The following is a 13,544-nucleotide window of genomic DNA, read 5'->3' on the forward strand; positions in this document are numbered from 1 at the left end:
GCTTCTTCAACTGAGCAATGAACCACGGCTTGTTGTTGTTAAATTGGCACACACAGGTCCTCACAAAAGCGGATGTAAGATGTCACTACGTCAGCCAGTTCTTCTAAGTCAGAAGCACTGGCTGTCATGATCAGAGTTAGGTTCAAATGGTTACAACATATGGGGCAGGATTCAAATGTTCCCCCCTGCTCCCGCCCGCCCGCAGCTATTCTAATGTCGCTGTGGATGAGCGCGTTATGTTAATTTCAGCTCGCTGCCCCCGGAGGTAGCGCGCTGAAATGAGCATAAAGAGACCCGTTTGGGCGCCCAAACAGGTCTTTTCACGATCGCGCCCATTAGTTTAGTCGGATTTAGGTGCTTTGCGTGCCTAAACCTTACTGTATTGGGCGTGATAGGGGCGATAACGGGGGCCATTTGAATATCACACCTCTATCTCCCGTCACTTTAGACAAGAGATAGGGGGCATGTTAAAACTCTATATTATTTTAGTTGCAATTATTAATTATTTTAAAAGCCCCTTGTTCACTTTAAAAAAAAAAAAAGGGTTCTGAACTTTTGCCAAAATCCACTAGATTAGGGAGGGCTCACTTGGTCAAACACCTGCTCTACAGGCCATTTATAGATGGTCGATGGAGACAGATAAACTAAGAATCTGGGTAATGTAATGGCAAGGAGTACAGGCTTGGTTAGAAGACTATACAGATAGGCAGACACAATACTGGGATCACTCCAAATATGTTTAAGCCCCAGCAGATCCCAAGACTGGAAATGAGGCATACTTCCCAGCATCAGTAACACATCGGTGCATTCAGATATGACTGATCCTCATACACCCATATGTTACATTCTCTAAGCCCCAGCAGACACCAAGGCTGGAAATGAGGCATGCTTCCCAGCATCAGTAACACAACGGTGCATTCAGATATGACGCGAGGCTCATACACCCATACGTTACATTCTCTAAGCCCCAGCAGACACCATGGCTGGAAATGAGGCATGCAGGGCCGGCGCTTCCACTAGGCAGCTTTAGGCAGCTGCCTATGGGCGCCAGCCATTGGAGGGCGGCACGCTCCTCCTGAATTAGTTTTACCTAAAAATCATATTGTGCTGGGCTGGCTAGTAGCGGCCGCAGTGCGCGTCTAGCCGGCCGCAGCCATCGCTATCAGTCACCCTCAACCCCAGCCAGGGTGAACTGCATCTGCCGCGCCCCCTCTGCTGGCGGACCCCGGCAACAAGCAGAAACAGCTGCGCGATGCTGCTGTGTCCTAAAGTCCGGGTAGGCAGCATCGTCCTCTCCCTCCTCCCCCTGCAGCCGCAGGCAGGGAGAACCGATCGATGTCCCCAGTCTTTCATGCTCCTTCCGCCGACGCCGTTTGCCACCACCTGCTGGCCGCCCACCTGCTTTAGGCTCCCTCCCTTGTATTTTGACTGACCCTGGCCGGCTCCACCTCCTGACCCTGCATGCTCATTGCTCAGTGTACAGAGAGGAACAACGCAGTGCTGCCATGGAACCGCACCTCAATGAAAGTCCCAGCCACAGTCAGCAAAAAACGTATGTGAACTTGAGCATATATAGATATAATTTATATATATATATATATATATATATATATATATATATATATATATATATATATAGTATCCTTTTGTGGACACCCTTATATATTTTCTGTTAATCACCCCCACCCCCTATAAAGTATATATATAAATAAATAAAATAATTGTTTTAAAAAAAATCTAGAAATAGGAAAGGGGAAAAATGACACAAAATCAATATATATATATATATATATATATATATATATATATATATAACACACACACACACACACACACACACACACACACACACACACACACACGTGTAACTACCATTTGCAACTATAACTAATGAAAGAAACATAATAGGCAGTCACTTTTCATGAAATGGAATTACTGTATTATAAAAAGGTTGTGTATATATAATATATATATATATATATATATATATATATCCCACATAGAAACTCCGGCACTCCAAAAATGGCAAACAAATACCTTGCTCCTGTGCCTTCCTCCCGGGGGGCTACCCCACAATACCAAAGCACAAAGAAATGAGGCGGCACTCGGAGTCTGGTGAAAATAGTGAATGTTGTATTAACAAACAAGTTGACGTTTCGGGGACGTGCTCCCCTTCCTCAGAACAATCTAAATGGATGCTTGTGTTTATGTTGTTTACATGCTGAACTTTAGTTTGTTTTTATATTATAGCATATTCAATAATCAATGAGTTTAACAGGGTTTGTTTTTAATATTACGATTTTATCTCTTTGAGTATAACACGTATTGTGCATTTGATGATTGTATGGGCACTGTATATGAATTATTGTTTATGTGTTTTGTTACAGTGTCTCCCTGGCAACCGAGCCGGGCTCCATGATGTCACATCCGCCCGGCTGTGGGCAGCTGATGGGACAGCAGGAGTATAGCGGGCGGTCAGGCGCAGCGTTGCCATGGTCACCAGGCTGGGTCCCGTCGCGTCACGTCCGCCCCGCCGCCGGATGCTGGAAGCGTCAGACCGGAGCCGCGGGCAACGTGTCGAGGATGCACGCTGGTGGGTGAGGTCCACGAGGTAAGTAGGGTATTTATTGTACACATGTCACACTATTTAGATTGTTCTGAGGAAGGGGAGCACGTCCCCGAAACGTCAACTCGTTTGTTAATACAACATTCACTATTTTCACCAGACTCCGAGTGCCGCCTCATTTCTTTGTGCATATATATATATATATATATATATATATATATATATATATATATATATATATATATATAAAATTAGCATTTTTGCTCCAGTACAGGCACACATTTTTGTTTTCTGTGCCAACTGTTTACAGGTGGTGCACTGGCAAGTGCACAGAGCCATGTCAGAGACAACAACACCGTCATTTTAAATCTGGAGCCGTCCGCGAGGCAATGTGTCATCATGTGTAAGGGGAATTACTAATGTGTGGCATAATGTTGTAAGGGGCAATACTGTGTGTGTCATAATGTGTAAGTGGCATTACTGTGTGGCTAAATGTATAAGGGGTATTACTGTGTGGCATAATGTATAGGGGGCATTACTGTTGACATATTGTGTTATAAGGTGCACTAGAACTGTGTGGCATAATGTGTATAAGGAGTACTACTGGGTGGCATGATGTGAATGGACTGTGTGGTTTAATGTAAATGGGCTCGGTTGTAACGTGAATAAGGGGCACTACTGTGATGTAACGTGAATAAGGGGCACTACTGTGTGACGTAACATTGTAGCGTAACGTGAATAAGGAGGGGGGGAGGTAGTCTTAAGTTTTGCCTAGGGTGCCAAATAACCTTACACCGGCCCTGGAGGCATGCTTCCCAGCATCAATAACACAACAGTGCATTCAGATATGACTGAGGCTCATACACCCATACATAGTAACATAGTTTCTAAGGTTGAAAAAAGACAATTGTCCATCGAGTTCAACCTATTTGTGGTCTCCTATGCACGATTATTTTGTAGAAAATTTTGACTGAAGTTGATGACTGCCGTTACGTTTTACCCCTCTTTTTTATAATAACCATAGTGCGTGACTATGCCCCGTAACCCTGGATATCCTTTATCCATTAGGAATTTATCTAACCCATTCTTAAAGGTGTTGACTGAGTCGGCCATTACAACTCCCTCAGGCAGGGAATTCCAAACACGTATCGTCCTTACCGTAAAAAAGCCTTTACGCCGTATTGTGCGGAATCTCCTCTCCTCTAACCTGAGCGAGTGTCCACGAGTTCTCTGTGTTGATCTAACCAAAAACAGGTCCTGCGCAAGATCTGTATAATGTCCCCTTATATATTTGTAAATGTTGATCATGTCCCCTCTTAATCTCCTCTTTTCCAGTGTAAACATGCCTAGTCTTGCAAGCCTTTCCTCGTATTCCAGCGTCTCCATACCCTTAATTAGTTTGGTCGCCCGCCTTTGAACCTTTTCTAGCTCCAGGATATCCTTTTTGTAGTAAGGTGCCCAGAATTGTACACAGTATTCAAGGTGTGGCCTCACAAGTGATTTATATAACGGGAGTATAATACTCTCGTCCCTAGCATCAATTCCCCGTTTTATGCATGCTAATATCTTATTAGCCTTCTTTGCTGCAGTCCTACTTTGGGTACTACTGCTTAGTTTGCTATGAGGACACCTAAGTCCTTTTCCAGTTCAGAATCCCCTAATTTTACCCCATTTAGTAGGTAGGTGTTATTTTTGTTCTTGTTACCACAGTGCATTACCTTACACTTGTTTGTATTGAAGCGCATTCTCCATTTCGCTGCCCAAGCTTCTAATTTAACTAAGTCGTTCTGAAGCGACTCAGCATCCCCCTCCGCATTTATAACTTTACACAATTTGGTATCATCTGCAAAAATTGACACCATGCTCTCTAGACCTTCTGTTAGGTCGTTAATGAAAACATTGAACAATAGCAGTCCTAATACTGAGCCTTGCGGCACATAACTTAGCACTTCAGTCCAAGTTGAAAAAGATCCATTAACCACAACGCGCTGCTCCCTATTATCTAACCAGTTTTTGACCCAAGTGCATATTGTGCTTCCTAGCCCTGATTCTTGTAGCTTGTAGATAAGTATCATGTGTGGTACAGTGTCGAATGCTTTGGCAAAATCTAAAAAGATTACATCCACCTCTTTACCCTGATCTAGGTTTGCGCTTACTGTTTCATAAAAGCCAAGTAAATTGGTTTGACAGGATCTGTCCTTCATAACCCCATGTTGATTCCTTTTAATGACCTTATTGACTTCAAGGAACTTCTGAATACTATCTCTTAGAATACCTTCCAATACTTTCCCCACTATAGATGTAAGACTAACTGGTCTATAATTACCTGGTTCAGCTTTACTTCCCTTTTTGAATATAGGCACTACTTCCACTATACGCCAGTCTTTGGGAACCATACCTGATATTACTGAATCCTTAAAGATCAAAAATAGCGGTTTTGCAAGTTCAGAGTGAAGCTCCATTAGAACCCTTGGGTGAATACCATCGGGACCTGGTGACTTATTAATCTTTAAATGTTTAATCGGTCACAGACTACTTCCTCGTTTAAATAAGTACCTATCAGTGGGATATTCTCATTATTGAGATTATGTGTTGGTCCCTGAATTGGGTCCTCTCTAGTAAATACTGTTGAAAAAAACTAATTTAGTGTGTCCGCTGTGTCATTATCATTTTTGCTTAAGACTCCCAACTTGTCTTTTAAAGGGCCTATACTCTCCTTCTTTAATCTCTTGCTATTAATGTACGTTACATTCTCTAAGCCCCAGCAGATTCCAAGGCTGGAAATGAGGCATGCTTCCCAGCATCAGTAACACAACAGTGCATTCAGATATGTCTGATCCTCATACACCCATACATTACATTCTCTAAGCCCCAGCAGACACCAAGGCTGGAAATGAGGCATGCTTCCCAGCATCAGTAACACAACGATGCATTCAGATATGACTGATCCTCATACACCCATACATTACATTCTTTAAGCCTCAGCAGATCCCAAGGCTGGAAATGAGGCATGCTTCCCAGCATCAGTAACACAACAGTGCATTCAGATATGTCTGATCCTCATACACACCCATACATTACATTCTCTAAGCCTCAGCAGATCCCAAAGCTGGAAATGAGGCATGCTTCCCAGCATCAGGAACACAACGGTGCATTCAGATATGACTGATCCTCATACAACCATACGTTGTATTCACCTTAATCAATAAGGGCCGGCGACTGGAATCCAGAGACAAATACCCCAGAATGCTCAGCAGCACCTCTTTCTGTAGGAGAGAAAGAGAAACTACCAGTCATTTAATTTTCATAGTTCCCATCACAATGTATCAAATCTATATATAATAGCAGTATAATAAGAGAAAGGCTGAAAGTTACCTTGAGATTGTACTGCAGAAACAGCAGCTTCTGGGTGAGTAGGAACTTGGTCTTTTTATTCTTCAAAACCAGATCCCCTAGTAACTGGGAGAGAGCAGCGGACCTGAGAATGACAGAGGCCTGTATAAGAGGGACTGGCACTTGGCACTGCACTACACAGCGCTGTGCAATGTCAGGCTGGGGATCTGCAGACAACAGGCCAGCAGTGACGCTTAGGATGGGAATCCAAGACTGGGGTATATGATAAGATGGGAGAACTAATGCAGAGGAAGAGACACATCTGTAGTGTACTATTAGAGATATTGGAAGTGTAATAAATAAGCCATGCACTCTATGTAATAGATTAACCGCAGCTTTGTGCGTTAACAAGGATATGATGTTATGTTCTCCCCTGGTTTTCTCAGAAACAATGTGATGAATGCACCTGTCATACCTGGCTGTATGGTTCTCAAGGGGAAAAGGACATAATTAGACATTGGGGCCTATTCATCCTCACTTAAAGGCCTGTTACTAAAGCAGAAACGCTAGTTTTCACATATTTTCTGTAACAGGTCCTTTCTTTATTAGAGGTCCCAAGAGGCTACCTAGTATTCAGTTGATTCTAGTTTGCGAGAATCATGTATGACATCTGATCACGCATGTGCAGACAGTATTTTGGTAGCAGCTGTCCACACATCGGAAGCAATACTGACATGGAATTAATAAAGATTAACATCCGGTGTGATGCACAGATACAATTAAACAAACAAAACAGTTAAGGCCAGGGGTTCTCAACAGATCAAGATTTGAGGATTTCTGTCTGCAAATGAGATCCACAAATCATGACCTGTTGGTGGCACTAGCAGACTGGAGTTGAGAACCCCTGTTTTAGAGCATCACTGGGGGGCATCCAATTAGATGAGAAAACCATAATCTAGAAGACCGGAGGGAATACAGAGAATGGTGATATTCAACAGAGATAGGGGTGCTGAAGGAACAAGTCGAACTACAGGGATGGAGGTGTTTTAGTGTCCCATGAGACCAAAGATGTTACAAGCTACAAACTTTATCACAACTGTGAGAGCAACCTGAGGTTGTCATAATACTGGACTTAGCACCTGATCAGGAGATTATATATACAGGCCCATTGTTGGTAGAATCTACATCTGGTCAATCAGGTCTCCTATCCATGTACAGCGTACCCAACACATCAATCTAGGCTGGGAGGAGGAGCCCACGTCTTAAAAATTGCTTTCTGTGCAAGAGTCACAATCACCGCAAGAGGGAACATCAGGAGATTCTATCAGACATCGGTCTGTTTATCTGTATCTGGTATCAACAGAGCAGTGGTTCCTAAACTCGGTCTTCAAGGAGCACTAAAAGTCCAGGTTTTAAAGGTATCCATGTCTCAGCACAAATGCTTTCATCAAATTGAGTCATGTACTAAACCTAGACTGCTGGTGCTCCTTGATGACAGAGATTGGGAACCACTGCAATAGGGCAAAGTGAAGATTGGACAGATAGAGATGCACATGGATATAGATTGATAAATATATATAGTTTTTTAGCCATTTCATATAGTTGAAACCCAATAATACACTGTCGGCACAGGGGCCAATGCACAAGCCTGTTTTGCGGACAGACCTAGCGGGTTTTGGCACTGCACGTGGTCAGAACCTGAGAGCATGCATCTGCGGAGCATGCGCCTCTGCGGGTGATTCAGGGGTCATTCGCATCTCTTTGCCTCTCTACATGCAACTGAATGTGTGTAACTGGGTGGTAATGTGGCACTGGCATGTAGATAGTACTATGGGCTATGTTGGGTATGTGTATACAGAGATCCACCTGCTTGCAGATGATGTCCTGTACCGGATACAGAGCTGGTGCACGTACACACTGGGAGGGATGAGGTCTATTTTGGCAAGCGCATGAATTGGGGAGGTGCAGCAATAGAGACGTGTACAACTCTGCATGTGGGCGAATGCCTGCATTTCATTTTGTGCGCGCAGTGCCAGGGTAATTGCGGCTGATCGCTGTGCAACTTTCAATCTGCCCTATCGTTTAAGGAAAGACGCAGAGTACCGTAAAAACTGGCAAGTGTGCGTGACAGTGGCTCAGACAGATGTCAAGGTAGAACAGATGCAATTTACCCAGGTGCCAAATGCACCAGTCCAGTTACCACAGGCTCCATCCACCGGTCAGGAACAGACTCTACCAATCTCCAACAGATCCTTTGCCAGATGCAATCGGATTGGATGAGTGAGCTCAGGCGTGGCAGCAAGAGAGTAAACAGCTCCTCTGTAAGTAAATGTAAGTAGATGTTGACATACGGCACTTCCAGCAGAGGGCAGACTTTCATAGCAGGTAACAAGAGCATTCTTGTAAATCTGCCAATCAAAGAAAGCCATTCCCCTGGGATGGGGTTATATTTTACTGCCATTCAGCTGTTGATGTGAGTCGGCACTATTCTCAGGTGTAGCGAACAAATACTTACTCTGCCGGCCCTGCATACAGACTTTTCCCAGGAGCTGGGATACGAAAGAGATGGAACAGCCCTTCCCATCTAGGAGAGAGGAGGGATAATGAGAGATATACAGTATTAGGAGTACACATCTATGTTTATGGGACGGGAATGGTCTCTATATAAGATAGTAGATGCAAAAAGAATTCTTTCATTTTAATATTTATGATGGGCGGAATTTTTTGGGGGGGGTTTTCACATGTTTTTCCAACATTTGCTTGATTTACTATCCAAGTGGACATTTATTGGGAATAGTAACCTGTGGAAAGCGAGCCCGTGAGGGTAGACTGTAATGATGGTGGTCATATAATATGAAATATACAAGATATGGCCCAAAAACCAAGTTTTTTGTGGCGGCCATTGTCATGTCACACCTTTTCATCCTGTCGACCTTAACCACTGTCGACCATAACATTTGTCGATCCATTAATCCAGATCCAGTCAGATGTGAAGTACATTTTTGAAGAATTACTATAGTAGTTCTCTGCTAGTATTCTGTAACTAGGATTCTGCTGACGGTGTACAAATGCTTGTTATGGTAAAAAAACAAAATACTGGCTACACCTACCTCTCAGAGAGACAGATACCATCAGTAGCACACTCAGTATGGCATTTCCCACACGAGGGTAATAGTTTTTGGGATAGAAGACCGATTTATTGTGTTGTTGGAGACAGTTAGCCAGGTGGTCTGGCAAACTGCAGATCTTTGCCAAGATGGCATCATGCAAGATGGGTGTTGGGGTAACCTCCAGCTGCTGCTGACAAACCTCCCAGATAACCTCAGCTAGGGCCCCGCGCTGTAGGAACTTCTCCAGCACATGGACACAGCGATCTTGGCGGATACAGGGCCTACAATAAGAGCAATAGTCACTGCAGTATGCTAAGGGAAATACATAGCCGTAGCCCTCCTGCTGCCATTTACTCACAACGGGAACATAATTTTCTTGAACCTACATCCATAAGAATGCAGCCACCCTATATTTATTTTTTCCCCAAAGCTTACTTGTCTGTGTTCCATCCCTTTTCCTTCAGAACCTCTGGCACATTTATTTAGTTCAGTAGGAGACTGAGGGTCCCTCTCTGTATTTATGTAAGCATGCTATAGATGACAGTTTGGGATTACAACATTTTCAAAAATACTATTTAGCTGCCCATCCTGCCAGGCGGCCCTAGCCCATGTAGACGCCACCTTTGAGTATGGGTGGACCTTTTTGTTGGTTTCACCCCAGCAACAGGCCTCCATCCATCCTTGTTCCCCCTACCACCAAATTCACACTTTCCACATAGGACTAAGGGGTAATTTACTAAAGATTCATTTTTGTTCTGTTTTAAACTGATGTAAATCAATCAAAATTGATGCTGTGTTAGAGGGTCTAAATAACACATTTACTAAAGACTATTTTTTACATTGGTTGAAAAAAAAAAAAAAAAACCTGCTCCAGAAATGGAACCATAAGGAATTAGCCCTAAAAGTTTTGCTCCTTGGTTCAGGCCCAATATTGAGTTTCTCTGAGGTCATGCCCCATGTCCAGGTTTCCTGCATTTTTTAGAACTTCGAGAAAGCTTTGAAATTCCCTCCCAGAATTCCTATCAATATCTCTGGGTTCAGTACGATATACCTGCGGCCGGGATGCCGGCCGTCAGTATACCGACAATGGCATTCCGGCCGACAGTATGCCGGCAGCGGGGCAAGTGCAAAGAGTCCCCTTGCGGGATCGGTGGCTCGCCGCGATCACCACAGGTTCTATTCCCACTCTATGAGTGTAGAGGACATCCACAGAGTGGGCATAGCCCGTTAGCTGGGATTTCGGCTGGTGGCATTGTCAGCGGTCGCAATTCCACGTCAGTATTCTGACCACTGGAATACCGACCATCGGCAACTTAACTGCATCCCATATCTCCAACATACAACAACTACACACTTTCTTCAGGCTAGCCTGCTGTAGAGTCCAATGCCCCCTTAGAAACATTCTGCCTTTTACAATACTCTTCGAAGTTGCTTATTTCATTGCTATATAGCTTTTTGTTGGCACACAATCAGACCCAGAAGGAGCCACATGAGCTGGCCAGGGGACGGAACATGAGGGAGGCCCTGGAGCCTGAGGAGAGGACACAAATTAGGGAAAACTATCAAATGTATGTTCCACACTCACCCTGTTGTTCCCAAGCTGTCCATTAGCACTAAGAAAGCCTGGTCTGCTGGACCTTCCAAGAAGAAACTGTCCCATATCTCCAAACGTTCGGGTGTCAGGAGGTCAAACCATTGTGGACCCATTTGAACCACCAAAAACCTGAGGAATGGGGTGTAATGTGTTCTATTAAATTCAGCAATCTCCTGAGCAGATGCAGGGTTTTCGCCTTTTCCAAGGTAACATTTCACACTCGTCAGTTCTTTCACTAATGTGTCGCCATCATGGATCTTAGATAAGTCAGTAAAAATATTTTGGACCGCAGAGCGCACAGACAAAATCTCCTGATCCATCATAGAGGAACTCGCTAATCCTACAAAGTGAAAGAGATAGTGAGAATCAGAATCAGCTTTATTGGCCAGGTGTACTCACGTACACTAGGAATTCTTTGTGGTACAATGCATCGCCAAGCAGCAACATGGAGGAAAAAAAATGTAGCATACATTACAAACATTACACATATGAGTTCATACTGCACATATGCAAGTGTACAGTAGACATATTATACATTTAAGACTAAAAACTAAGGCTGCTTGGCAGAGCAGCACCGAGGCAGCCATCCGCGGCGCCAACTAGTAACAAATACCAACCGACAGACTTTCCAAAGGGTAAAGAATGCCATAAAAACTTCAATAGAACTGCACCACCTAATCAAATTATAAAGCAAAAAAAGAAAGAAAAAGAAACATGCAGTCATTTTTGAACAAAACTCTCAAAGGTATTAAAAGTAATGTAATTCATACTTCTACATGTGCTTACTGGTATTTCCTTATTAAAGGCAAAGATCAGTTGCTTTGAGTAGATTTCATTCAATACATGCCAATGGTAAAACATAATCTAAAGGACCCTACACACTTGGCGATTTGGCCGATTTTGATGACCAACGATATTATCGTTGGCTGAATGTTCTTCAACGATTTTTTACATCCACACAATGATTTTTATGGCCGTTTTGGACGATATGACATTACATCGATATCGTCCAAATTTGCCTGCATGAATAAACGATGATCGACCAACGATGAACGACTGAGGGGACATGGTTACGCTATGAACAATTTGTCGTTCATTTTTTAACGATATCACTCATATTGTCCTTCAATATCACTAAAAGTGTAGGGCCCTTTAGACTTAGAATTTCAATACTTTGCCCTTCAAATCTATATTAAATGGTAATATACATTTAGCAGCAAAGGACAGAGAGTCACGATCGGTGCAGTACAGGATGTGTCTCCCATATCCTAAATGCTTGGGACCAGAAGCATTCTTGCTTTCAGAGTTTTCCGTAGTTTGGAATAGATGCATACCATAATGAGATATCTTAGAGATGTGACCAAAGTCTAAACACAGAATGCATTTGTGTGTCATATACACCTTAGACACACAGCCTGAAGGTAATTTTATACAGTATGTTTAATAATTTTGTGCATGAAATAAAGTTTGTGTAAACTGAACAATCAGAGGCAAAGTTGTCACTATCTCTGCCGTGCTCAAAAAATTTCAGATTTCTAGATATGGGAGACTTAACCTTTTACCATTCTGGATAAAAAGAGTGTGGAACACACAATTTCAGGTGCTTAATGCTAATTAGAAAATATATCCATTATATAGTATTTGTATGCTGTGACAAGTATCACTTAGACCGGAGTAAATCTAGTTTTATTCTCACCACAGGCAGTTTACAGGCAATTTAGTGAATTCACATGACAGGTTAGTTCTTAACAGCCAAACAATGTTCACAGAGTCTTCAAATACTGCAAACACAATTCTTCAGTAGGCCCTAAGTTCCAGGACCCCTAACAGTAACATCCTAGGCAGCAGGTGTAGTATGGTATGCCGGCGGCCATGGTGGCGCGCAATGCTATTTATTCTCCCTCCAGGGGGGTTATGACCCCCAAGAGGGAGAATAGGTGTCGGTATGCCGGGTGTCGGGATTCCGGCTCCGGTATACTGAGCGCCGGGATACCAACAGCCAGCATACTGAATACCAACCTAGGCAGCTTGTCCAACATCAGGGGCAATGTTCTTTGTGCCAGAAGCCCTTTTAGCAGCAACTGACAGATGCCTGCAATCAGCTGCTTATCAACACTGGCCTCAAGAAATGCTTGTCCTGGATTCTCTCCAGCCACAACTCTGCAGTTTTACAGCCATGTCCGATTTATGCTCTCTTTGTCACAATTTGTATCAAATATGTTCCTAAAACAGAAGCCTCTATAGCAGCCACCTGTTCAGAGAGATGCTGGCTCTCTATATACATGACTCTAAACTGTCCTTTGTTCCCCACATTCAATCGGTCTCAAAATCATTTTACATGCATCTAAAAACAAAAAACATATCCAGAATACGATCATACCTTACACAAGACACTGCTAAAAATCTAATCCATGCTCTAATTATCTCCCGCATTATTATTGCAATTGTCTTCTTACTCGTCTTAACAAGAAGAGACTCTCACCATTACAATCCATTCTGAATGCAGCTGCGAGGCTAATCTTCCTCGCTAGACGTTCATCGTCTGCAGAGCCACTCTGTCAGTCCCTCCATTGGTTATCTGTATTCAATATAAAATACTTTTACTCACACACTAGGCTATTAACCATACTACACCAACATACATCTCTTTGCTTATCTCAAAATATTTCCCAACCCGTCCCTTTGTTCTTCACAAGATCTTCGTCTCTCATCCACACTCATTACTTGCTCCCATGCACAATTACAGGACTTTCTTCTGGCTGCACCCACTCTGTGGAATGCCCGACCACATACAATAAGACTCTCCTCTAGTCTCCAAACCTTCAAGCGTTCCCTGAAAACTCACCTATTCAGACAAGCTTATCAAATTCCAGAACCGCTCACATAACCTTCATAGCTTTCCTATCCAATTATATCACCACTGTACAGTTCACACATATAC

The 13,544-nt window shown here is 43.1% G+C and overlaps 1 protein-coding gene across 3 annotated transcripts in view; it reads right to left on the minus strand.

Moving 5' to 3' along the window:
• The window catches only part of TELO2 (telomere maintenance 2), a 105,218-nt gene that overhangs the window by 51,920 nt on the left and 39,754 nt on the right, over nt 1–13,544 (minus strand). For 2 of the 3 annotated variants that reach the window (XM_063934670.1, XM_063934668.1), the window contains exons 2-7: nt 10,595–10,943; nt 9,010–9,290; nt 8,415–8,483; nt 8,071–8,218; nt 5,942–6,044; nt 5,764–5,832 (exon numbers count right to left, since the gene is read on the minus strand). In XM_063934670.1, the coding sequence (XP_063790740.1) occupies nt 5,764–5,832; nt 5,942–6,044; nt 8,071–8,218; nt 8,415–8,483; nt 9,010–9,290; nt 10,595–10,926 (1,002 nt within the window). In that variant the 5' untranslated portion in view covers nt 10,927–10,943. Of the gene's footprint in view, nt 1–5,763; nt 5,833–5,941; nt 6,045–8,070; nt 8,219–8,414; nt 8,484–9,009; nt 9,291–10,594; nt 10,944–13,085; nt 13,182–13,544 lie in introns of all 3 variants that reach the window. The other variant, XM_063934669.1, reaches the window with a different exon arrangement.

The sequence above is a fragment of the Pseudophryne corroboree genome, chromosome 7 (assembly GCF_028390025.1).
Source record: "Pseudophryne corroboree isolate aPseCor3 chromosome 7, aPseCor3.hap2, whole genome shotgun sequence".
Lineage (NCBI taxonomy): Eukaryota > Metazoa > Chordata > Amphibia > Anura > Myobatrachidae > Pseudophryne > Pseudophryne corroboree.